This window comes from Eurosta solidaginis, chromosome X, assembly GCF_040869045.1.
Source record: "Eurosta solidaginis isolate ZX-2024a chromosome X, ASM4086904v1, whole genome shotgun sequence".
Taxonomy (NCBI): Eukaryota; Metazoa; Arthropoda; class Insecta; order Diptera; family Tephritidae; genus Eurosta; species Eurosta solidaginis.
This window is the reverse complement of record NC_090324.1, coordinates 49,415,015-49,441,991: the sequence shown is the minus strand read 5'-3', so window position 1 is coordinate 49,441,991 and position 26,977 is coordinate 49,415,015. Positions and strand designations below refer to the sequence as shown.

At 40.2% G+C, this 26,977-nt stretch overlaps 1 protein-coding gene across 1 annotated transcript in view; it reads right to left on the bottom strand.

Moving 5' to 3' along the window:
- The window catches only part of LOC137234912 (paired box protein Pax-5-like), a 2,462,599-nt gene that overhangs the window by 673,015 nt on the left and 1,762,607 nt on the right, over positions 1–26,977 (bottom strand). The window contains exon 6 of the mRNA XM_067758234.1: positions 23,000–23,409. Coding sequence (XP_067614335.1) covers positions 23,000–23,409 — 410 coding nt within the window. The remainder of the gene's footprint in view (positions 1–22,999; positions 23,410–26,977) is intronic.

The following is a 26,977-nucleotide window of genomic DNA, read 5'->3' as shown; positions in this document are numbered from 1 at the left end:
GAGCCTGTTATTCATGAGAAGTAATAAATCAATCAAAAAAACAAAACACTAAAAGGTAAAAAAAAAATTTTTGTAAAATGCTGAGAAAAAGTTATTGAAGTAATTTGGGAAAAAGAGAGCGTTTACGCGGCGTAGGCTGCCACCCGTCCCATCTCCCCCATGTACATACGTATATATTAATTTCTTTAGCGATTCCCAACCATTGAAAGCCTTTTGGCTTCAACATTGCCGGCTGCCTTGCAATACTGAGGAATTGCAATAACCAAAGGAGAAGCTCCTTAAGGTGGTAACGTGAAAGAAGGTATTATTTACATGAATTCAACTATAAAAATTTACTAGTTTCTATCCTAGCATGCGTGCAATAATAATCAATTGTTGAGCTTTTTCAATGTGCTTTTTTTTTTTTTTTTTTTTTTAATGGACGTTGTGGCAGCGCGCTGCCCTCAAGTGGCCCAATGAAACCAGGCTAATCCTGTTCACGCGATCGATTTATATATATATATAATAACTTTTTTTATTTTTTTTATTTTGCCGAGTCTTTGATGGGCAGCGGTTTGTCAAGCGTCACGATCTGAGACTGCTCAGCTACAGAAGAAATTTCATCAGCCAAGCGTAATACTTAAAGAGAACAGAAGCAAACGTATTATACATTAATTTAGAGAGGTGAGAACAATCTTTTTTATAGAAAAAAGGGAGTCCGAGCTATCAAATGTGTTTGAGTGAGAGTTATAATCTTGGCATAAACGCCGAAAAGGTTCATTTTGTTCGAAATTCGTTCTACATTGTTTCAGCAGAAGAGGTTTGAAGTGTCTCGATGTCCGAGAGGGAACGCAAAAGTTCACTTCATTCAGAAGGAATGGGCTCGAAATTGATCCATTTAAAAGTTTTGTCATAAATATCACACCAAGCATTTCCCTTCGACTAGCATGAGTTGGAAGATTGATAAGCTTTAATCGATTAGTATAAGGTGGAAGATTAGTTAAAGAGTCCCATTGGAAATTTCTTAAGGCAAATAGTAAAAATTATTTTTGTACTGATTCGAGACTGTCTGCATGGACTTGATAACGCGGATTCCAAATTATCGAGCCGTATTCTAATATTGGCCTAACTAATGTTGTAAAAAGTGCTTTAGTTATGTAAGGGTCGTTAAATTCTTTTGACCACCGTTTAACAAATGCAAAAACATCTTTGCCTTTATTCACTGTAGCATTAATATGAAGATTGAAACTAAGTTTGGAATCCATCATGACTCCCAAGTCAATAAAATTATTTACAGTTTCTAGACTATAGTTGTTAATTGTATATGAAGCTGGTGGCGAAACTCTCCGAGAAAAACACATGAATTTACATTTGAGATTGAGCGGCATATAATTTACATTGCACCAGGTAACCAAGTGATTTAAATCCATTTGAAGCAAGGAATGTTCCTCAACCGAGGCACATGATTTGAAAAGTTTTACATCGTCTGCGTACATCAAGATTTTTGAGTATTTAATTGTACCAGATATATCGTTTATGAACAACAAGAACAGAATCGGACCAAGATGGCTGCCCTGAGGAACACCAGAAGAAACATTGATGACCCCAGAAAGTGTATTTTTAAAGATTACTTTTTGCGTACGATAACCAAGATACGAAGAAATCCAACATATAAGACGGGGTTGAAAACCGAGTTGACTGAGCTTATGAATAAGTAATGGGTGTGATACTTTGTCGAAAGCTTTACTGAAATCGGTGTAAATTACATCAGTGTGAAGGCCTTTTCTAAATCCATTAGAAACGTGGGTGGTAAATTCTAGTAAATTGGTGATAGGTGATTTGCCCTTACAGAACCCATGCTGCGAGCTTGCAATTATGGGGGAAATAGGGAATGTTAGGTGGTGGGTAACAATAGCCTCAAATAACTTTGGGATAGCGGATAACTTTGCTATGCCCCGGTAGTTTTCTATTGAAGACCTGCTTCCATTTTTATGAAGCGGAATAAGAAAAGATTCCTTCCATATTGTTGGGAAAACGCCATAAATTAAAGATAAATTAAATAAATCTGTTAGCGGCTGATAGATGTTTGCGGCACATTTTTTAAGAAAGTGTGTCGGGATCCTGTCGGGGCCGTATGAATATGATACTTTTAAAGTTTTTAAATAAGATAATACATCTTCTGAAGATATAAATGGAGCTCTGATTGAATAACATGAATCAATATGGTATGGGTATTCATTAGGTGGAACGTTGGTCTCAATAGAGTAATTTGATTTGAAAAATTCCGCAAAGAAGTCGGCGATCTCTTGATCATCGCTGGAAATATTATCTTGGAATTTCATGGATGATGGAAACTCTTTCACCCTGCGTTTAGAGTTTACGAATCCGTAAAATGCCTTCGGGTTGCAAGTTATATTTCTTTTCATTTTACAAAGATAAGCTTTGTAACACTTTTTGTTCAATTGAAAATACTTGCAGCGTAGAATCGAGTACTGTAAGTAATGGTTATGTAAACCCGTCTTTTTGAACAACTTGAAAGATCGAGACTTTTTATTCTTTAAAATTTTCAGCTCTTTAGTGAACCATACTTGGCTTGTATCGGAATGTACACAAATCCGCTTAGGTACGTATTTTTCAAAAAGACAGTAAATGGTATTGTAAAAGTGTGAAACGCTTTGCTCCACATCAGCATTAAATGTTGGCCACACTATTCGAGATAGATCACGATTTAATTTTTTAAAATTGGCCTTCGCAAAGTCGAAGCGATAACTGGAGTCGTATCGTTTATTTCCGCTGTTACAAGCATAATTTACAACTTCGTAAACTATTTTGAGGGAAGGGTGGTAAGCATCTTCAGGTTCAATAATGGGTTCGCATCGACTAATGGAATATTTAGATTCATCATCCACAAAGGCTAAATCCAACACTCTTCCGAATTTATTCGATTGGATGTTGATTTGTTGAAGGCACAGCTCAGACATTCCGTCTAGAAATTCATTGTTGGAAGACTTTGACGAAACTGGTACGATATTAAAGTCAGAGATGCACCATGATATGTGTGGCATATTGAAGTCACCCAAGACAATAATGGAATCGGAAGGCTTTAGCATCGAATTAACAGTTCTTAGCAAGGAAATGTGATTCATATAAACGGACAGTTCAGAAGATGGCGGGATATAACAGATGGCCAAATAAATGTGGATATTTGCTAGTTGTGTGCGTATGCACAAGAACTCAGTTGTATCGGTGGGGGTTACGCAAATCTCTTCAGATGGTATTGAAGAGTGTACAGCAAGCAGAACCCCACCTCCAACCCTGTTCAGGCGGTCATTTCGATATATCTGGTAGTCATTACAGAGGATCTCTGAGTTAAAAAAATGAGGTTTCAGCCAGGTTTCGGTTAAAGCAATTATATCGTAGCTTGAGTTAAATGATTTTAAAAACAGTTCTGTTAACTTAGTGTTTAAGCCTCTAACATTTTGGTAAAGTATATCTAAAGCAGATTTTTCGTTCAGTTTTTTGACTCAGTGTTATTAACAGGGATCTTTGCCAAGTTTGGAACACTCTTATTCCGCCTATATTCAAATTCCCGCACAAGTGCCCCAGAGGGCCAAAAATCGTTACTCAAGATAGTGTCAAAATGGTCAATAGGTACATCTAATCTAAAGGAAGATACGTTTCTTTCATAACTAAAATTAAATTTCCGAATTGTTACGTCATGGGTTTTCCTTTTTGAGAAGATATACGATTTCAGATCCTCCTCAGTAGTATCCCTGTCGAATCTTGACACGAATATCGATTTTTTAGGAGGGACTACAACCAACTTCCTAGTTCCAGGCTCAGTCGCCTGAGAACGGTTTGCAGGTTCAATATTTTTTCTAGCTGCTAGTTTTGTTGGAGGTGCCTTTGATGTTGAAGGCGCTACTGTAAGAGGACTTGGAGATGCTAAGTTTATTAATTCTATCGTGCTAGGTGTAGGAACGATTGGGTTCTGGATGTTTTGAACGGGGTCTAGGGTCAATACGCCAGCCGAGACATCAGTTCGTTTTCGTTTGCTGTCACGACTGTCGCTGTTAGCATTAGCAGCTGAATCGGTAATACATTTGAAAGTTTTAAACAAGTTTTCATAATACTTGAATTTATCCCCTAATGTAGAAAGTTCCTTACCGATTTCGGAGAATGCGTTTCGGGTATGTTTGAAAAGCTTAAAAAGATCCACTTCGGTGGATCTGCATTTCAAGCACGACCAACGCACACCCTTGTTATCGTTGATCGCATCACACACCCTTGCTGTCAAACTAGCGCACTTCATATGAGCAAGCTCATCACAAAGCCAGCACGACACGAAACGCTCGGTATCACCTTTCAATTGGCAGTTAACAAAATTGCAAGACATTATAAGTTAAAGTAAAATTGATTAAACAGACGGAGGCAGTGAAAATAGTTTGGAGATCACAGTAAGAAAATCACTGTTTGAGCAGTTTGAAGATCACTGTATGTGCAGTTTAAGATCGCTATTAACTGACGCTTAACAACACACAATGCAAACAGCTGTGGCAGTGAAAAGAAAATGAAGTAAATGTGCACGAGCAAATAACAATTGAAAACTGAAAATATGTAAATGCCAATCAAATGCAACAACAAATATGCAAAGTGACTCGGCAAATATGTATGTATGTATGGATATACACACTTTATCAATTATTTTTAAGATACAATTTATTTTAGTAAAGAAAAGCAGAACTTTAAATTGCGAATGCAGTACACAACGTGTTTACACTTATTTTTAGCACAATAATTATTTAAACAAACAAATTTATTTATTTAAGACAAAATAAGGCACAGTAGAAATCAAAACACAACTTCACAGCTTGAAGTTCGCACTTTCTTTTCTTTAATTCATAATTCGTTATAAATTCATAATTGCTGCCTCGTAGGGGTTATAATGTAACGGCGACTTATATGATTAATTACCCAGATAGTATAATTCATATATTAAGTTCAATTCAATTTAATACTTAGACTGACTTAATAAAAATTACACATTGCGAAACGGTACCCATTAGGGGGTCGCTGTGCCTGAAAGGAAACCCGGGCCGGATAGGACCCACGCGAAAGCGGAAGACGCGAAACGGTACTCATTAAGGGGTAGCTGTGCCTTAAAGGACACATGGGTCAGAAAGGACCCATCCGAACACGGAATTTTGGGTTGTTGGATATACTGAATTAAAAGAGATTATAAACGCTAAAGGTTAGTTTGGTAAAACAACTAACTATACAATGAGGCACGTTATCATTCCCCTTTGGGTGCGAATGTCGGCCACTCGAACTCTTTTATCAGTTCCATGGTATATATTGTTGACCCTACCCAAGCTCCATTCATTAGGTGGAAGATTTTCATGGCGAACTAAAACTATATTATATCGAATTATCCCCTAGAATCAATGCATTGTATTTAACTTTAAATTTCCCACTGGGAATCCTCATGGACGTGTCGCAGCTTCCGCCGCGCAAATCCACCAACTTGAATTCGCCGCAAGTGCAGGATGGCGATCCGGCATGATCCGCACCTGTCAAAAAACCACCACCGTTCGGGCATATATATCTTTTTTTCGTGCGAATTACCAAAATTGGAAAATCTTCACCATCATCGTTTTTTTCTTTGGGCTACCGAAAATTGCACAAATTTATCTAAAAAATTAGTATACCTTTCGCAAGTGTTTACAAGGGTTGAATAAACCAAATACATCATTGTGAGTTCTCCGCCTACTTGCATGCGGCAAAAATCTATCCAAAACACGAATTGGTGAGTTCCAGCGTGCCACGTTAAAAATATACAGCAGGTGAGTCGTACTGCATCAATACCAGTGTAACTAGAGAGGGTTAAAGTTTTATTATATTTTCAATTTTGAAATTTTCACTTATTAAAAGGCTATCTTTTTTCTTAAGAATTAAAAAAATTTACTTAAATACCTTAGTTATTATTTTTGTTTGCGTGTTTGTTAAATTTGCACTTATTAAAAAGATTAAAAATTAAAAAAAAGACTACAAAAGTTTTACAAGTTTCACTAAGTTTCACTTATTATTTAATTTTATTCTTACGTTAGTAATCCCGCGGCGAACAAGGCTGATGATCCTTTTTGCATTCCTCACACGAATCGCGAGCAGTACTTGAGGGCCTTTGACTACTTGCGGAAACTTACGCGACTAGGCCGTTGGGCGCCAGTTATCAGCTTCTCTTGTGAGAGACAAAAAAATAAAATTTTTTGGACGACTCGAAGTCGTTGTTCTTTACTTAATCATAGCAACTTAAATACAATATATTTCTTACTTCTATCGTCATAGGCTAAAAATAATATCGATATATAAAAGGGGAGTGGCACCTCCCATGCAAAATAAATATAAAGTAATACTTAACTCTGAAGGTATTCATGCTAGAACATTGAAATTCAGTAAGGAGTTATATGAGGTCAATCCCTAACACCCCCAATAAAATGTTGGGTGGGGGAGAAAGGGGCGTGGCACCTCCCATATAAATGGAATTTATCATACTGCATATCTCTGGATGTAGTAATGGTAGGATAATGATAATTGGTAAGGCGCTATATGAGGTTAAACCCAAACACCTCCAGTAAAATGTGGAATTGGGGAAAAGAGGGCGTGGCACCTTCCCTACAAATGGGATTGTTCAGAACTATGGCTGCCGTACAAACTTAGGTTATTATAACAGCTAAAGTTTGACTACATAGTTGTTTGGCTGTTATTCCTTTTGGATGTTTAATAATTTTCCGGCCTTAAATTGTTTTGTTAACTTCAGTCTATCCACATCTTCTACCTATATATATATACAGTTAAAATTATGAATGTTTGTATGTAGGTATAAATCGGGTTACGCCTTAAAGGATCGACCGATCACAACTAAATTTGAATTACCCACCAGAAACCTTCCAAAGATTGTCATAGGCTAAACATAACTTCAATATAAAAAAAAGAGGGTGGCACCTACCATACAAATGGAATAATGAAAATTGGTAAGGAGCTATATGAGGTTAAGTCCTAACAGCACCAGTAATATATGGATTTAAAAAAAAAAACAAGACAAATGGGACTTTCAGAACTATGGCTGTATTAAAAACTTAGGTTATTTCAACACGTAAAGCTTGAGTTTAGAGTTGGGTTTAGCTGCTATTCCTTTAGTATTCTTTTATGTTGTCTTTAGGGTTTGTATTTTTGGATACGCCTGGGGGAACCGGAAAAAAAACATTTCTGTTTAAATAGCCTTTGTGTGGTGGGCCAACATCTGATACACCGATGTGCAACATAAGCAAACGGGCAGGCCCAAGTGAGGGTGTGCAATGTGTGCACCATGACTCATAAACATTCGCTGCAAGTTTTAGACCAAACCCTTAAGAATTTAAGGCGCATGAACATCCCAATGGTGCTTTCCTGTTACTTTCTGGAACAGCCGCAGTTGAAGTAAATGAGTGCTTTTTCGTCTATAGACGCTTTTACGTACAAAAATTTACTCTCTTTAGAAATATGAGAAGGCATTTTGGCGAAAATGCTTCAGCAGCAGCTTTTGCTAAACAACTTCTTGAAATTAATTATGGCAAAATTCCTATTTCTTTACTAACAAATTTGATTTCTCTTCCTGCAAGTTTTTGAGAAATTATGACATCACCTGAAGTTTCAATAGCGAAGGTTTCTTCCAAATATTAAATATATCTTTACAAACTATAAATGGCTTTGAGAAAAGGCATTTTAGGCACCTTAAAATGAGGAAGTTAATATCAATAGAACCAAGACAACTTATCACTCTATTAACACAGTCATGGATGAGTCTCAAGCTGTGCATATTCGATTGAGTTTATTAGCTCTTTTGAGCCATCAGAAATTTCTCCTCATCGGTTGATCTTTAGAAAAGGGCCCATAATATCATAATATTTATGCTTCGTTATTTCGATTCTTCACGCTTATGTAGTGGGACAAGGCTTTTCATCACAAAACTTTTACGAATTTCATTGAAGCAATTCATTTTATCGGAAAATTTCGAAAACAAAAACCAAGGATTACATTGATATCGATTGATTTTTCTTTTAAATTTTAAATTCCTCAAATTTCCTATCCCTATCAATGAAGCTCAAGGACGATCATTAGCTGCGATTCAAGGGATTGATGAGCACAATGCAAACCTCTTTAGCTTCAGAGCTTCTGCAACTCAATTGACAGCCTCACATACGCGAGGGGAATCCTGTTACAAATATAAATATATCATAAAACAACAGTCATTAGCTGTAGCAGAAGTCAATCTTACCAACTCATGTTTTACCCATGGCTAGTTACGCGTAGCCTGCATATTTTTATAGAAACGTGGGGTAAAACCCACGGGCATAAGCTAGTATGTTATAAATGGGAAAGTTTGGATGTTTGTATGTTTGGATGTCCAGACGTTTGTCTTTGTGTCTCAATCACGCAAGAACGGGTGGACATATTTGGATGAAATTTTGCCCACATATGGTATTGCGTTTGTTCTTTTAATCAATTGATTGATTTTGTTTGTTATATCGTTCATCTGAACATGCAAAGTTTGACTAATGTTAATTTGCGTATTTCCGTTTTCTATGAGAGCCTCTTCTGTGGCATGCAACTGCACCAAATCATCTTGGTCTGGGGAGCCAGATATAAGCTTCCAAACAGATCCGATAAAATTAATAGATCTTTTCGAATTTGATTTTTTTAATTAAGAAAGAAGCTTTTAAATTTGGTTTATATCGTAATCCAAAATTGTTTTTTCGCCCTTTTCCTTGTCCTAGACTTCGTAGAGTTCTTCATTTTCCTTCAAATAATCTTTATATTGTGTTAAATTAACGGTATGGATGATAAAGAAATATCCCTTCAGAATAGCTACCCTCCCATGATTTAGAACTATTATAGGAGATGACGAGTACTCGTATATTTCCGAATGCACTACGTGCCTGTAGAGATATGATTTATTTTTTAATGTTATTCTTATGGATTATACGTACGTCTTTTAATTTAACGGTCGTTCCTAAATCTTCTCTAACTTCAACCTCTTTGAAAATATTTTTAATTTTACCCCCTAATCTACGATTCACCTTTAAAAGCACTTTTTCTCCTTCTTTAACTGTTTTGTTCTCACTTTTCTTATTGTGCATTTTATTACTTCTACTTTGATTCTCTTTCAACTTATCAATAATTTCGGATTTCGCTTTCTCTGAAATGGATTTGATAATACTCCAAGGCTTTTTGCCGGTTGTAGAGTGAATGGTATTGTTATACTTTGAAGTGCTTGTAAGCACCAGTTCCGTCAACTCCACTGTGGGGTTCTCACACCTCAATCATCTGGCAATTTCAATCAGAGTCGATTGAAATCTCTCTACTTGACCGTTGCTTCTGCTGTGAAGCGGAGGTACTTTATAGTGGCTTATACCTAAATTTGTGAACATATTTTTTATTGTCTCTGAGCAGATAGCTCTTTCATTATCGCAAACGATTATCTTTGGTACAGATATTGTAAGAATCTCTAAAAGACCTGATTTTACATCTATTATAGATTTTGTTTTAATTGGCTTTACTATAGCCAATTTTCAAAATTTATCTAAGCAGGTAAGAAACAAGTTATTCTCTGTTGACCAAATATCCACGGGTAGGATCTCACCTATTTCGGTAGGCATAGGCGTTTCTCGTAATAGCTGCTGCTTGGCTTTCCTGTCATATTTGCACACCTGGCATACAGAGCAACTGTGAGGACCCAAATCCTCCGGCTTTGGGGCCCACACATTCGAACCTACATAATCTACAATTACAAATTATATATCATTTTTCAAAACACCCTAATGTATATGACAATGAATTTATATCAGCGCATAAAGCATGTAAAACATATAAACCTGAATTATATAAATTGAATTTACACACATAAAATAATCATTTTTCTGAAACACCCTAATATAAACTTATATATTTATTATTTCGCAAAAACATAATTTTCTCTGCCCGCATATGGCAAATATTTTGGCTGGATATTATATTTTGCATAGAGATAAAACGGGAAAAACTTTGGCTTTGCATTGAGACCAACGGACTTGCTGGAATTCTAAATAACGATGGGAATACAGCAACGCAATAAGCAACACACATAAGTTCCCAATGCAAGAGCACCAAAAACGTACAAACATACGTATACAAAGAAATTGCAATCAAGCACAACAGGCATTGAAGCGAGCCGTCAAAGCGGACATCGCACAAAGGGGAAACAAAAAAAATGCAATGTACTTGACAGACGTCATCTCAGCATACCAACAACACAGCGTGGGTACTAGGCAGTCATAAACATTACACTTGCAAGTTACTTACGAAGGGCAACCAACTCGTTGACAGCAGCAAGGCACAATAAACAGGCAGCAGAGGGAAATTGAAGCTGGAGATGCGTACCAATGAACTCGCATGCTGGGGGGCAGTCCAGGGGGAATCACTACATATGTAATTTAGAAATAAATACTTATATGTAAGTAGATAATTGGATATATGGGTAGAATAATACCGTTAAACGTAGGATACCTTATGTTAATACATATAATGAGTAAGATTTATAAGGATAACTGTCCACCTGCTCGTGGACAAGTATAAAAGGGCGACAAATTTCGCGAATTTGAGCAGTAGCCAGCTAGGTATAGTAGCCTATTAACACCATGTTTAACGGTGAATAGTACTCCTGGGATTTTTCCGTTTCACGAGTTCTTTATTTTAGTAACTTTGGGGGTTTTCCAACCCCATCGTTAGAGGGATTGTGGTGGGTTTTCCACCTTTAAGGGTAGTTTTGCAACTGCTTTGAATAAAGATTTTATAACGTTTAAACACCAAACAGGATCTTTCTCTTTAAACGGACGATAGGGATTCTTCTATATTCCCACAGGGATCCTAGACGGACTGAGCATACCCCGGCGTAAGGAAAAATCCGTCACAAATGGCGCCCGAGCAGCGACCCTGAATACATAGACTCATGGTAAACAAGTAACAACGCGAGGATGACCACAGAGGATAGGGAGGATATAAGCATACAGAAACCAACGAGGGACACATAGACACAATGGCAAGAGTCACGTTGGTTTATTAACTCAAACGCGAGGAGCTGGTGAAGTACGCGGTAGAATTTGAACTAGAGAGCAGTGGAAGAGTGGATGAGCTACGAAAGCGCTTGGCTAGCTTCATTCAAGCGCAAGGTAGCGAGTCAAACCTCGAGGCTCGTTTCATCGAATTAGAGACCCAGCATCCAAAACCAACAACTCCAAGGCCTGGCAACCAGCTAGCGTTACCAGGCAGCAGCGGCGTTTTAGCCGCGAATCAAACGATGGGGCAGAAAAAGGATCCGGTCAATACACCCAGAAACGAGGAGCAGCAGATATACGCGATGTACCAACCAGCATCACATACACATATAATGGATCGAGTACGTAAGTGAGGTCTGAAATATGACGGTGCCAATGACCCGCTATGTTTTATGGAACGGGTGGAGGAGCTGGCCGACAGTTACGAAGTTGGTCGCGATTCCATCCCACAAGCGTTACCTGAGTTGCTGAAGGACAAGGCCTCGGTGTGGTACCGGAACAACAACAGGCAGTGGCAAGAGTGGGAAGCCTTCAAGAAGGACTTTCTAAAATTTTTCCTGAGCTCGAGGTATTTCGAGCAGCTAGATGATGAGATCCGGCAGCCTACGCAACGAGCAGATGATCAGTTTAAAGATTACGTTTTATCGTTACAGACACTCATGCGTCACGCTGACTAAAACGGCGAGCAGAAGTTGAACCGGATTTACAGAAATTGTCGACGAGAGTACCATCTTTATATCAAACGGAGCGAACTCGCCACCAGTCTAAAGGAATTGATTGAAACTTAAAGGATATTTTGTTGTCAAATTTAAACGGAACAAACTCGTAAAATTCGACCTTCAGACACAACGGAACATGATGTCGATCAGCAGGTGAAATACGAAAAGAACATTCGGATATTGAGAATTCTATTAAGCTTGTTAGTAAAACTATTAATTTGAATAAGATCAAGACTTAAGATATTGTCGATACAATAAAATCAGTCGTCGTAGTAATATTAGTTGGTATCAAATCAATTTCCCTAAGAACGCAAAGATGCAGGAGATCATAAACAAGGAGTTAGACGAGCTGATAGAGAAAGGGTGCATCGAACCATCGCACAATCCACACAGTGCACCAATAGTTCTAGCCCGGAAGAAGAACGGCAAATGGAGAATCTGCGTTGACCATCGGCAGCTCAACGCCCACTCAGTGCCAGATGCGTACCTACTCCCAAGAATACAACATATTTTGGATAGACTACGTAGCGCGCGTTTTATCAGCAGTCTGGACCTCAAAAATGGTTATTGCAAATCCCGGTGGAAGAAGATAGCAAGAAGTATACAGCATTCACCGTGCCCGGCCGAGGGTTTTATCAATGGAAAGTGATGCCGTTCGGTCTACATTCCGCTCCGGATACGTTTCAGCGAGCACTCTACCGTGATATTGGCCCAGAGTTGGCACCAAATGCGTTTGCCTACCTGGATGATATCATCATCACCAGCACAACCTTGGAAGAGCACATAAAGTACCTGGGAGAAGTATTCCGGCGGCTACGGATATCTGAACATCAACCCAGAGAAATGTGAGTTTTTTAAGAAAAGTTTGAAATATCTAGGACACGTCGTCAGCGAGGAAGGAATACACACGGATCCCGACAAAGTTGCGGCTATCAAGGGGCTGACGCCACCACACAACATACGACAGTTAAGGCGATTTCTGGGGATAGATTCATGGTACCGGAGGTCCGTACCCGACTTTTAACAAGTTGCACACACACTGACGTCATTTTTGAAGAAAGAAAGTAAGTGGAAATGGTCCGAAGAACAACAGGCGGTCGCAGATGCACTATCGAGGCAGCCACTTGAGGAACAGCTGGGTAGCCTTACGACACATGAAGACAGTTTGAGTTGCAAGTGGTACACGTCAAAGGTGGCTGAAGTAACGAGGACACAAGAGAAGTTTCTCGAATACGTCATAGAGGAAGGAAGACTATACAGACGAATTGGAAGTCAAATGGATGGTGAGGATGCGGTACAGACGACACAACAAGCGCAGGGCACATGGGGATACGGAAATCCATCGCGCGTGCAATGATGCGGTATTACTGGCCTCGGATGTTCAGGGACGTACGGAAGTACGTGCAACAGTGCCACGCATGCCAAGTCTACAAACCCAGCCAGCAACAAGCTGCAGGTAAGATGCTCACGCAGATTTTATATGAACCGTTTGCTACCGTTTGTGCAAATTTCGTTGGACCACTCCCTCGTTCGAAGCATGGCAATACAATGGCATTGGTTTTCGTGGATCGATTCTCGAAATGGATAGAGGTCAAAGCAATATGGAAGGCGATTACGGAGGATGTGATCAGAGGTATGAGGGAGAGGATTTTGGCGCGATTTTGCGCGCCAAAAATCCTAATCACAGACAATGGAGCACAGTTCACCAGCAGGCATTTTAAGACATTTTTACAAGATGCCGGCATAAAGCACCAGCTAACGGCGCTTCCCAAGGCAGTCGGTTCTATGTACAGGAGCGACTCGGGATTTTTCCCGACCAAGGACTGTCATTTCAGTGTGACCCCACTTAATTTGTTGCGTCCCTCCCACAAATAGTCATCCTCCCAGCAGCTCCTTGCAGCAGGACTGCTGCATATTCTCTTACTACGGGAAGGCATCGAATCCAATCCGGGTCCGTCTCCTGACCCCGGTCCTGGGAAATGTTTTTGCTGCATCTGCCGGAAAAGAATCTTTTTAGGACGGTCATACTCTGTTCAGTTTCTCGTGTAAGGGATGGTTGCATCGGACAGGTTGTTCTGGGCTTGATCCCAAAAGCCGACGTCCACTAACACGTAACTTTTATAAATCTTTTGTGGCTCCTTGCTGTTCAAGGCCAAAGGCGTCCCGTAGTCTAAGCACCCCCCGCCGCTACCCTCCACCCGCTGCTGCTCGCGCCCCACGGCGCCAACAACTCAAACAGCTGCTACCACTCATAACTACTACCTTCGTAGTAGAGTCGGTAGCAATGCTGAGCATCAGCCCTTGCCCCGGTCTTCTCCCCCCTCTTTTCCGCCAGCAATCGTGTAGGTCAGGGAAACAGACTCTTAGTCCCTACCTCCGTTTGCACCGTTTGCCAGCACAGAATATATATTTTTGCGACATCCGCCCAATGCAGCTCCTGCCTTGGGTGGTGCCACTTTCCTAGATGTTCTGGTCTACACGACGGCAACCCCCGACGGGTTTCATCGCGCCATGTTGCCAGGTCGCAAACCCAAACCATCCGGGTACCACAATGCTTGCCCAAGGACGCCCAGTTCCAGAGCCACAACTGCAATTGCGTCCTGGCCTTCCACAACCCAGGCGTAGTCACCCGTCACTTACCCCCGTTGCGGCGTCTCCCCTTATGCACTTCGGAATTCTGCAGTTAAACTGTAATGGACTAACTGGAAAGATTACGGAGATAGTCGATTTCATGAAGCGGCACAACATCCGCATTGCTGCGATTCAAGAGACTAAACTCACAGCAAGATCTGCATTGCAGACCTGCTCTGGGTATAATGTCCACAGGAAAGACCGCGAGAGCGGAAATGGAGGCGGCCTCGCTTTTATCATACACCACTCTGTGCAATATTATATATTTGATCCTGGCATCGACCGCAGGGACAATGTCTTAGAACGTCAAGGCCTATCTGTCCGGTCAGGCGTTGCAAACCTAGAAATCATCAACATCTACATCCCTCCTGCCACCTGTTGCCCCATTGGATTCCGCCCTAATGACAGAGCCTTACTCACTGGCAACAATCGCATTATCTTAGGCGATTTCAATTCCCATCACGATCTATGGCACTCAAACTTGCGGGCGGACAGTAGGGGTGAGATGTTGGCGGATCAAATAGAAGAAACGACGTTCTGCACAATAAACGGAGATGCCCCCACACGTATGGTAGGAAGCTGTCACAGTTCGCCAGATATCCCAATCGTGAGCGCAGAACGCGTAAACTGGCAGCAGATGTTAACATTGTCATCCCACCACCTGCTTATACTAATTTCGCTCGAGCGTACCGCCGACTTCATTGTCACCGAAAAACGCACTTTATTAAACATCGAAAAAGGAAAGTGGGAAGAATATAAATCTTTTACAGACAACCGCTTTGCTGCCCTCCCTATCCCGACTGATGCCCGCCAAGGGGAGCGTGCCTTCCGTAAGGTCATTGAACCCGCCTCGGCACGTTTCATTCCCGCCGGGAGAATTCCCGAAATCCGGCCCCACTTCCCGGCGGATGCCGCAAACTTAGCGAGAGAACGTGACCTTATAAGACAGCTTGAACCAGGCGACCCCCAAATAAGGGATATAAACCAACGCATCAGATTGCTTCTGGACGAACACAAGCGGGCGAAATGGGAGGAGCACCTAAGAGGTTGTAACCTCTCTACCGGTGGGGCTAAACTTTGGTCCACCGTAAAGTCCCTATCGAATCCAACTTAGCACAAAGACAAAGTTTCCATCGCCTTTGGCGACAAAGTGCTGTCAGATGCGAAAAAGTACGCGAGCGCTTTCTGCCGACAATATATAACGCATCCTACGGTCGACAAAGATAGATGGAGAGCCAACAGACACGCACATAAACACAAATTCAGCACGTCACCAATCACCATCACCGCTAAAGAAGTTGAGGACGCCATTGGTAGTGCTAAACCATCCAAAGCAGTGGGCCCAGACGGCATATCCATGCCGATGCTTAAAATCCTAGAGAAAGAGGGTTTCAAATATTTAGCGCATGTCTTCAACCTGTCTCTTTCAACCTTTGTCATACCCGAAAAATGTAAAATGGCCAAGGTGGTCCCGCTACTAAAGCCTGGGAAACCAGCTAACATAGTAGAGTCGTATCGTCCGATATCTCTCCTATCGCCAGTAGCAAAGACGCGTGAAGCCATTTTGCTCCTTTATTTCCAAGCAAATTTGCAGCTAGCCTCTCATCAGCATGGCTTCAGAAAACTCCATAGCACTACTACCGCGCTAAATGCCATTAGCACCCAGATAAATTGCGGTTTAAATCAATACCCCAAAATAGAACAGTACTCGTAGCGCTATACCTATCAAAAGCTTTTGATACGGTCAACCATGGCTCGTTGCTGCAAGACCTGAAAGGGTCTACCCTTCCCCCATGTCTTAAAAGGTAGACCGCAAATTATCTGGGTGGTTGGCAGGCATCGGTGCAATTTAGAAGCGAATATTCAAAACCAAGGAGAATTAAACAAGGGGTGCCACAGGGTGGTGTCCTATCCCCACTTTTGTTTAATTTTTACATATCTAAGCTACCTTCACCATCGGAAGGATTCACAATCGTTTCCTACGCCGATGACTGCACAATAATGGCCACAGGCCCAGGCCCTAAGATTGATGAGCTATGCTATAAAATAAACGGCTACCTCCCAGATCTCTTCAGTTTTTTCGCCTCGCGAAACCTGGCATTATCACCGACTAAATCTTCCGTGACCTTATTTACAACATGGACGTCCCAAATGTCGACCATTTTGAATATCCACTTCGATGGCACTACGCTACCGACTGTCCTACACCCCAAAATCTTGGGTGTGACGTTTGGTCAGGATCTACATTTTGGTGAGCACGCAGCCGCAATTGTTCCGAGAATTCAGAGCCGTAACAAAATCCTCAAATCCCTCGCTGGCAGTACCTGGGGAAAAGATAAAGAACCGCTCATGACTACATACAAAGCAATTAGCGAGCCGATTACGTGCTACGCGTCACCCATATGGTCGCCAAGCCTAAAAGTTACCCACTGGAAGAAGCTACAGGCCTGCCAAAAAAACTGCTCTCAGAATTGCCACGGGCTATCTTCTTATGTCCCCAGAACACCATCTGCATAATTAGGCGAGAATACTCCCCATCAGGGAACGAAATGAGATGCTGACCAAACAGTCCCTGTTGAATACCCAGAAATCTGAGCAACCCAACAGACATCTGATTGATGAACCAGCATCGCCTAGGGGCTTAAGGAGTCATCTCCGTAAGCATTTTGAGGAAATACGGCACCTGAGAATCCAGTTATATGAAGCGAAAAAACACAAGCAGGTGCTTGGTGAACTCCATAAACAGGCGTCGGACCTTTATGCCGGGAATTGCCCGGTGAATCCAGTACTTAAAGAAAAGTATCCAAAACTCGCGGAAGAGGAACGCATACTCCCCAGGGAAACGCGTGTCACTCTTGCTCAACTTCGTTCTGGATACTGTAACAGGTTAAACTCTTACCTATCCAAACGGCAAGTTTCCTTGGACTCCCGTTAGAGGATATTGATGACAATCTATGATCGGCCGCGGCTGTTAGGTGGGTCGAAGCATTGCTACAACAACAACAAAAACCAGCTAACGGCACCGTACACACCGCAAGCGAACCCGACGGAGAGGACGAATCGTAACATCAAGACGATGATAGCGCAGTTCACTGGGAAGGAGCATGAGACATGGGATGAGTTGTTGCCAGAGATCACACTAGCACTGACTACAAGCGTATGCGGGTCAACAGGCTACAGTCCAGCACTCGTGGTACAGGGTAGGGAACCGAGGATCCCCAACGCTCTCTACAATGAGCAAAAATTTGGCACAAGTGAGGAGAAGGTGGCTCTCAGTGAAAAGATGGCGAAAATGAAAGAGGTATATCAGATGGTACGTCGAAGACAACAGCAAGCATCATCGGAGCAGGCAAGGCATTATAATTTACGTAGGAGACAGTGGCAACCGGCGGTGGGCGACTTGGTACTAGTAAAAGAGCATCAGCTGTCCAAGACAGTGGAAAACTTCGCAGCAAAGTTAGCACCCATATACAGTGGACCTCATCGTGTAACGAACTTCGTATAGCCCGTAATCGTCGAGCTAGACAAGCTAAATATATGCAAAAGGAGAACGGCACATATAAGCGAGCTAAAAGCATACCATCATGCGACTGTAGAAGACGAAGCAAGCCCGGAAACAGAAAGAAGAATACGTTCACCCCGCAAGCGTGGTAAGTCAAAAGCGACAAGGCCCAGATCGTGAGAGATTACCCATAAAGAACGCAAGCATTGACCTCTACGAGAAATCGAATTTTACAATGGTGACAGTAAGTCACATTGCGGCAGGTGAGGGGAGGCTTTGGGGCCCACACGTTCGAACCTAGACTAGATAATACCAAATATATCACAATGAATTTATATCAGCGCATAAAGCATGTAAAGCATATAAACCTGAATTATATAAATTGAACTTGCACACATAAAATAATAATTTTTCTGAAACACCCTAATATACACTTATATATTTATTGTTTCGCAAAAACATAATTTTCTATGCCCGCATATGGCAAATATTTTGACTGGATATTATATTTTGCATAGAGATAAAACGGGAAAAACTTTGGCTTTGCATTGAGACCAACGGACCTTCTGGAATTCTAAATAATGATGGGAATACAGCAACGCAATAAGCAACACACACAAGTTCCCACTGCAAGAGAACCAAAAACGTACAAACATACGTATCGTATACAAAGAAATTGCAACCAATCACAACAGGCATTGAAGCGAGCCGCCATGGCGGACATCGCACAAAGAGGAAACAAAAAAATGCAATGTACTTGAAAGACGTCACCTCAGCATACCAACAACACAGCGTGGATACTAGGCAGCCATAAACATTACACTTGCAAGTAACTTACGAAGGGCAACCAACTCGTTAACAACAACAAGGCACAATAAGCAGCAGCAGAGGGAAATTGAAAGTAACTATGCTAACTAACTGGAGATGCGTACCAATGAACTCGCATGCTGGGGGCAGTCCAGGGGGAATCACTACATATGTAATTTAGAAATATATACTTATATGCAAGTAGATAATTGGATATATGGGTAGAATAATACCGTTAAACGTAGGATACCTTATGTTAATACATATAATGAGTAAGATTTATTCTTGCAGGATAACTGTCCACCTGCGCGTGGACAAGTATAAAAGGGCGAAAAAATTTCGCGAATTTGAGCAGTAGCCAGCTGGGTGTAGTAGCCTGCTAACGCCTTTTTAACGGTGAATAGGACTCCTGGGATTTTTCCATCAACCATCGTTAGAGGGGTTATGGTGGTTTTTCCACCTCCGCAACCATCAGGAGGAGCAGGGTATCTTTAAGTTTTATACTCGGTGGGGGTTTTACCAACTCCACCGACTGGGAGAAAGTGGTGGTTATCCACCTCCGTTTTCTTTACGAGTAGGTTGAGATTTTAGTTTAAGCATAGTTCCGGTGGAGGTTTTCCCAACGCCATCGGCGTAGAACCGACGGTGGTTTCCCACCTCCGTCGCCGTAACTTTAAGGGTAGATTTGCAACTGATTTGAATAAAGATTTTATAACATTTAAACACCAAACAGGATCTTACTCTTTAAAAGGAGATGATAGGGATTCTTCTCTATTCCCACAGGGATTCTGGACGGACTGAGCATACACCGGCGTAAGGAAAAGTCCGTCACACAACCTTTCCTAACGGACTTTAACATTTCTTTCATTTCTGGGAAATAGTATTGGTTCAAAATTTGACAAAGGTTCTCTTTGTAATGCCTGGTTGCCTTGTTGTGTTCAGTATTGACAATTACCTGCTTGTCGTTTTCGTTAAAAATATCTATAACCATTTTTTTAGTATGTTTAAATTTCACCGAAGGAAAGGTTTCTATAAGCGTATCTTGTATTTTATCCAACACTTCTAACGAGCAGTAAATACCGTTTACTGTGTTAGGGTCAATGGCTGATCTCATCAGGTGCATCAACTCATTCGTAGTATTAAAACTTATGGTATGTCTGATTCTGTTTTTAAAAATAATTTTTCTTTTATGACTCGGGTTACCCTCTGAGATAAGGATCTGATTTTTAAAGGTATTAATTGGAGTTACAACTGATCTAATTGTGACCCTGTAAGATTCTTCGATGTGAAAGGTAGCTGCCGTTGAACTAGCTATATTTTGTATTGCATTCATGGATTGACGTGATAATGAATCACCTACAACGTTTTGGTTCCCTGATTTGTAGAAAAACTGTGGAGAAAACTCTTCTATAAAAGCTTTCCTTCTTTGAATTTTACTATTGGCGTTTCTTTCAGATACTGTAAAAATAAGGGGTTGGTGATCTGTAAATATCCGGATATCGCCAGCTTATAAAGACAATTCCGCAAATTTTGGAGAGCCCATATGATTGCCAGAAGCTCCGTTTCATTTGTCGCTTATGACTCTTCTGTTTTCGATAACGTCCTTGAAATAAATGTTATGGGTCTATTATTCTGAGACAAGACAGCACCTATTGCCACACTTGATGCATCAGTAGAAAGTTCAAAGGGTTTTCCGAAGCCGGGATGTTGCAACAAAACATCTTCCGAACCTAGAGTCCTCTTAATGCGTTCGAATGCACTTACTGCTTCTTCGTCTAACTGTATTTTAATATTTCTGGATTGTTTTTTTTTGCATTTCCGTTATCAACCCTTAAATATTTGGTGAGTGGTTTGGCAATAAGGGCGTAGTCTTGGATGAACCGTCTGTAGTACGCAGATAGTCCAAGGAATGACCGAAGAGCCCGAAGAGATTCTGGTCTCTTATATTGAAGGATATCATTAACCTTTTTTGGACATGTTTTAATGCCATTTTCATTAATAATAAATCGCAAAAACTCGACTTCTTTCATAAAAACTTTGATTTTTTCGCAGAGATGCGCATATTACCTCTCTCCAATTTCTGAATGACCTCTTCTAAATACTTTAGGTGTTATTCTTTCGTAGCTGAGTAAAAAATCACTTCGTTCATATAAACATGACAAATTCTTCCGATGACGTCTCTCAAAACGTCATCGATTCCCCTTTGGAATATATTTGGGGCATTTTTTAATCCGAAAGGTAGACGACAAAATTCACATTTTCCATTATTAATAGAAAACACAGTCTTCTCGTGGTCCCTTGGGTCAAGCAAAATTTGATGAAACCCGCTCTTCAAATCTAAGGTTGAAAAGTATTTCCCAGTGCCCAGATTTGATAAAATTGGGGAGGTTTCCGGCATCGGGCATCTATCGGCGATGGTTACTTTAATTAATTTTTGAAAATCGATAACCAAACTCAAGTCAAGGTCACTATTCTCATTTGTTGTTTTCTTTTTTACAACCCATATCGGGATATTAAGGGGCCTTCGCGATGGTTGGATGATATTATCCTTTAGAAGACGCTGGATCTCTTCATTCACAAATTTTGTGTATGCAATGGGGTAGGGGTACGACTCTCTGTATATGGCCTCATCAGTTGTAGTCCTAATCGATCCCTTTATTTTAGTATGGAAAGGTAACCCTAAATTTGGGTCGGCAAACGCGCTTTTATTTTTTTTTAATCATATCTTCGAATTCAGCTAAAACCTCAGAGGGTACATTCTCAGAATCAACAAATAAATGCGACACATCTCTACATTAAAAAACTTTATGTTTTCAGATCCCTCCAAATATTTCAGCGTGTCGCTCGTCGTATCAATTTTTGCACTTGTCTTTTTTAGAAAATCGTAGCTAACTATGGCATCAAACGAAGTCAGACCGGACAAAATAAAGAATTCAGAAATGTGTCCTAAAATTCGTACCTTGCACTTCCTTGTTATAATTTGTGACCCGGAAACAGTTTAAATTCTAAAAGGCTTATCTACCTGTTGAATGTTTTTCAATACTGAAAGATTATTTATGTAATTTTTAGAAGTGTCGGTATTCAAAAGAATTTTCAGAACAGTTTTATTGTTCAGCCTCTTCTCTATACAAGGGAGGGAAGAGGCTCCTACTCTAAAAAATAGTCCTCGCGATCAAACTCTTCTTCCTCCGATTCCTCGGAAATGGTATTTATCTTTAGTGCTTTATGAGGAATCGCGTTGTTGGATTTACCCGAGCTCTCAAGATTTCTTTTTTGCACATGATCCGGGGGCCCCTCTTGCTTTCCCGCACTTGTACCAGCGGTTCGACCTTTACCCTGTTGGGAGGGATTTCGAGCATAGTGGGTAAAGTCGTTTGTTCGCACATTTCTTTTGTACTGAGATAGCGATGGATATACATCCATTGGAACAGGTCCCTCGGGACTTCTATTTCCCCCCCCCCCCCCCCCCTGGAAGCCTGTTTGTAATAAGTGCTTTTTTGTGGGTGCCTGTAGGTGAATCCTTCGAAGGAGTTAGCAAACTCGTATCTCCACCGGTTGCTCTCTATTTCATGAGCCATCGCAAGCGCAGTGGGCATGTCCTGCGGACCTTTTGAGTAAATAATATTACCAAGTCCCGTTCTTACTTGTTTTATTTTATAAAAAAAAAAAAAAAAAATCGCTTAGGTATTTACATCTATTCACCATATATTTTTTATGTTATACCGCCGATTATTCGGAGATTACGAGCGGGATAAGATTATTGTTCGGCCCCATTCATGAAAGGTATGAAGACAGTCCCGTAGTTACTTGTTTTTTTTTTTTTTTTTTGTCGGTGTCATGGCGAGGACAGCGGTCGATTATTTCTTCACAGCTCTTAGTTGCCTTTTATCCAGGCATCTCTTTAATGGAGATTATGTTAGATTTTGCTTTCGCAAGAAAGCCGGCATCAGCAGTAGTCCAATTAAGGGGATGGTCATTCGGTCACAAGCCTTTAAACCTTTGCCGTGGTCGCTAATAAAAAGGGGTTTCTCATTATCCGGGGCCGGAAGTATTGAGCTGCTTAAACCATATGCAAAAGAATCGCCCTAGCCACTTCCTGGTGAAAGACAGTCAGAAGATTTCCTCACTTATGTGGAATTCTTCACACGAATCTACCTACAAATATCAATAAACCTGGAAATACTTTAAGCGAAATTCATTATATCCTACCCTACGTATAAAAATTAACTCACCGTGAACATTATTCTTTTTCCTTTTAATATTATTAAGGTTGGTAACCTGTTGTAAGCCCAATATACCGTTTATGCTATATCCAGCCGGACGATGTTCCATGTCATTATTATTGATAATTTCATTGGTGGCAGCTCCTATGGTTGGCACTGTTGTGGAAAGAATATTTTGGTTTTGATGTTGCTGCAATGCTGCAGGAGCATGTGCTATGACCGACGTTGTATTGTTGCTTGAGTTGTTAGTACCATCAAATTTTTTGGAGGACCTGATATCATTGCTTTTACATTCAATATTATCCAGAACATTGTTACTCGATTGGCCTTTGTTACCCGTTGGAACACCGTCTGTAGTTTCTTGTGGTTGATTATGATGAACGTGTTTAGCTTTCTCCGCCGCTTTGTTGCGAACAATCCTGTTGTAATTTCTCATGTTAGTTTATATACACCGAAAGAAACAAAGCTACTTAAATCAACAATACAGGTTTACTGTTCTTGAGTTAACAGTTATTCAGCAAAATTGATAGGTCTATGGTTGATTCAAAGAAGTTTTTTGTCAAGGGGCAAACTTCTTTAGTAACAAACAATTGTGGGCCTCAAGGTAACAATATTCTGTAAAAACGCCAGACACAATCAATCTGACTGATTTTTTGTTAAATGTACTGATTTCATTGGTCATTTCAACAGGTACAAATTCTCAATATTATGAAAATGCTAATTTTATAGAGAGATTCTATGTGCTCACTACTTTGTTTTTATGACTATCGTAAGAGAAATATCTGAATATCAAGAGCGACTGTTATATTTTAATATATTTTATTGGTATTTTTAGGATGATATTAATAACACTATGAGACGAAATCAACTTTTTTTCTGGGTATTGGACCAAACCAACTTTTTTGAGGAGATTGAGGCTTAAGTATAAAAAGTACTATCTCCGTTTTCCTACGTTAGCCTACAAAAAATAGATATCGGCTTTCTAAGTTCGAAATTCTACATTTCGATATTTTATTTTTTTTTGTTGACGCGTTCAGAAAATTAAGAGAGAAAAAATGTGGTCAGGGACCCCCCTTTTCCCTTATTTGAAGGGCTGATTTTTTTTTTTGAGAAATTTAGTATAACAGCTGTTTTACGAGGTGAAAAGTGAGAACTTCGAAAATATGAAAAACCCAATATTTCCGAAGTTTCGCTACACGTTTCAAAAATCTTAGTATTGCTATGAAGGTGGTTAAATGGTCTTTATTTTGATATGCATATCATTAAAGAAAAAATTGGCCAAACCCCTGTTTACGGGAAAAATATGTTTTTTTACCACAACTTTATTTTAACCAACACAATTTCCAGCTGGTAAAACTATTGAATCTATATATATATAATAATTCAAAAAAATTTTAAGTTAAACGGTTTTTTTGAAAACAATACTTACATGAAGTAATAATAATACTAAATGCTAGAAAATTATTAGGTAGTTCCTAGGTACTAGTCATCAAAATCCTCATCAATCTAGGGCGTTGATCAGACAATTAAATAAAAGCGTTGAGCGTTTAGTGAGGCGTAGCATAACATTATTAAGGTTCAGTTGGTCTAATATATGACTATCAATAAAAATTTGACGCTTCCAACGCTTTAATTTAATTGTCTGATCAACGCCCTAGATTGATAACTTTTGTTTAACTTCTACATATCAAAGCTACTTTTGCCACCAGAAGGAGTTACTATCGTTTCCTACGCCGATGACTGCACAATAATTGCCACAGGCCCAGGCCCACAGATCAATGAGCTTTGCAACAGAATAAACGGCTACCTCCCTGATCTCGCCAGTTCTTTCGCCTCGCGAAACCTGGTATTATCACCGACTAAATCCTCCGCGACCTTATTTACAACATGGACGTCCCAAATGTTGACCATTTTGAACATCCACGTCGATGGCAGTACGTTGTCGACTGTCCCACACCCCAATATCTTAGGTGTAACGTTTGATCAAGATCTACATTTTGGTGAGCGTGCAGTCGCAATTGTACCGAAAATCCAGAGCCGTAATAAAATCCTCATTTCTCGTGCTGGCAGTACCTGGGGAAAAGAAAAAGAAACGCTCATAACCACTTACAAAGCAATTGGCATGCTACGCGTGCCCTATATGGTCGCCAGGCCTAAAAACTACACACTCGAAGAAGCTACAGGCTTGCCAAAATACTGCTCTCAGAACCGCCAGGGGCTGTCTTCTTATGTCCCCAGAACACCATCTACATAATGAGGCGAGAATACTCCCCATCAGGGGGAGAAATGAGAAGCTAACCAAACAGTTCCCGTGGAATACCCAGAAACCTGGGCATCCCAACAGATATCTGATTGATGAGCTAATACCGCCCAGGGGCTTAAGGAGTCATCTCCGTAAGCATTACGAGGAAATACGGCGCCTGAGAACTCAGCCGTATGAAGCAAAAAAACTCAAGCAGGTCCTCAGTGAACTCCAGAAACAGGCGTCGGACCTTTATGCCAGGAATTTCCCGGTGAATCTAGTACTCAAATAACAGTTCCCAAACCTTGCGGAAGAGGAACGCACACTCCCAAGGTAAACGCGACTCACTCTAACTCAAGTTCGATCTGGATACTGTAACAGGTTAAACTCTTACCTATCCATAATCAACCCCGACATACAAAATGTATGCCCTGCTTGCAATTTTCCCCATATGACACCAACCATCTCTTTAATTGTAATGTGGAACCAATGCCTCTAACACCCCTCACATTATGGTCCACCACTGTTTAAACAGCAAGTTTCCTTGGACTCCCGTTTGAGGATATTGATGACAATTTGTGATCGGTCGCACATATTGGAATGGGGCGAAGCACTGCTGCAACAACAACAACAACATGAGGAATGTGATGACTAGTGCCTAGGACCTTCCTAAGTACTTTCTACCTTGTAGTATTATTAATACTTCATGTAAGTATTGATTTCAATAAAACCGTTGAACTTAAAAAAAAAATTTTTGATTATTTTATTTTCAAGTTTTTAGTCTTTATTTAATTGCCTATTATTTCTCATTATATTTAGTTCATTTAGTGACTCATTATTACAAGGACTCTTTCCTGACAATTTGTTACAATCTAAGTCCTCAATACATAGTCCTTCCAAAGAATTTACTCGACTCTGTGCCACGTATGCTTGTCCCTCCTCGAACTCCAAAATATTTTGATGTCACTTCTACCGGATTGTATGTAATATTTGATTCAAATATGAGCCATTTCGGACATCACCTATCTATCCTATCTTTCTATTCAAATATGGACCAAAACGGACCACAAGAACGATTTTTTGAATATCTCGATCCTTGCGCCACCTATAGGAGTTTTTTTCTTATATTTATCATGGATCGCTTTCTATTCATGTATGTATTATGTGTTCCAAATATGAAACAAATCGGACCCCAAATACCATTTTTTTAAATATTTCGATCCTTGCGCCACCTATCGGAGTTTTTTCTTATTTTTGCATTGTCATCGGGTTCTGAACTTTATTCCAAGTTTCAAGCTTGTAGCTTATTTATTTATTTATTTATTTATTATTTAAAGTCGAGGACAAACTATGGTCGACTGCATAATATAAAAGATATATAAATATAGAACTCAAAAGATAAAATTTAAGATATATCGAGATTTCAACAATGTTATATTACAAACAAAGAAATATTAAAGAACATTACTCTTTAATTACAGAATATAATATTAATAAGAAATATGAGCAGAAATAAGATCTTATGCCGAAATCTTATACTGGCGGAATGAATCAGATTCCGCTCAGCATGATTTCGGAATGCAGTGGATTCCAATCTTCCTGTTGGAATGCAACAAGATTCCAATCAGCATGTCATGGGAATCCGGCAGTGCTAAGAGTAGTGTAATGAGGATACACCATCACAAGGCATAAAAAAGTAACATGACCTGTGTTGTTGGAATGCACCGGATTCCAATCAGCTCGAT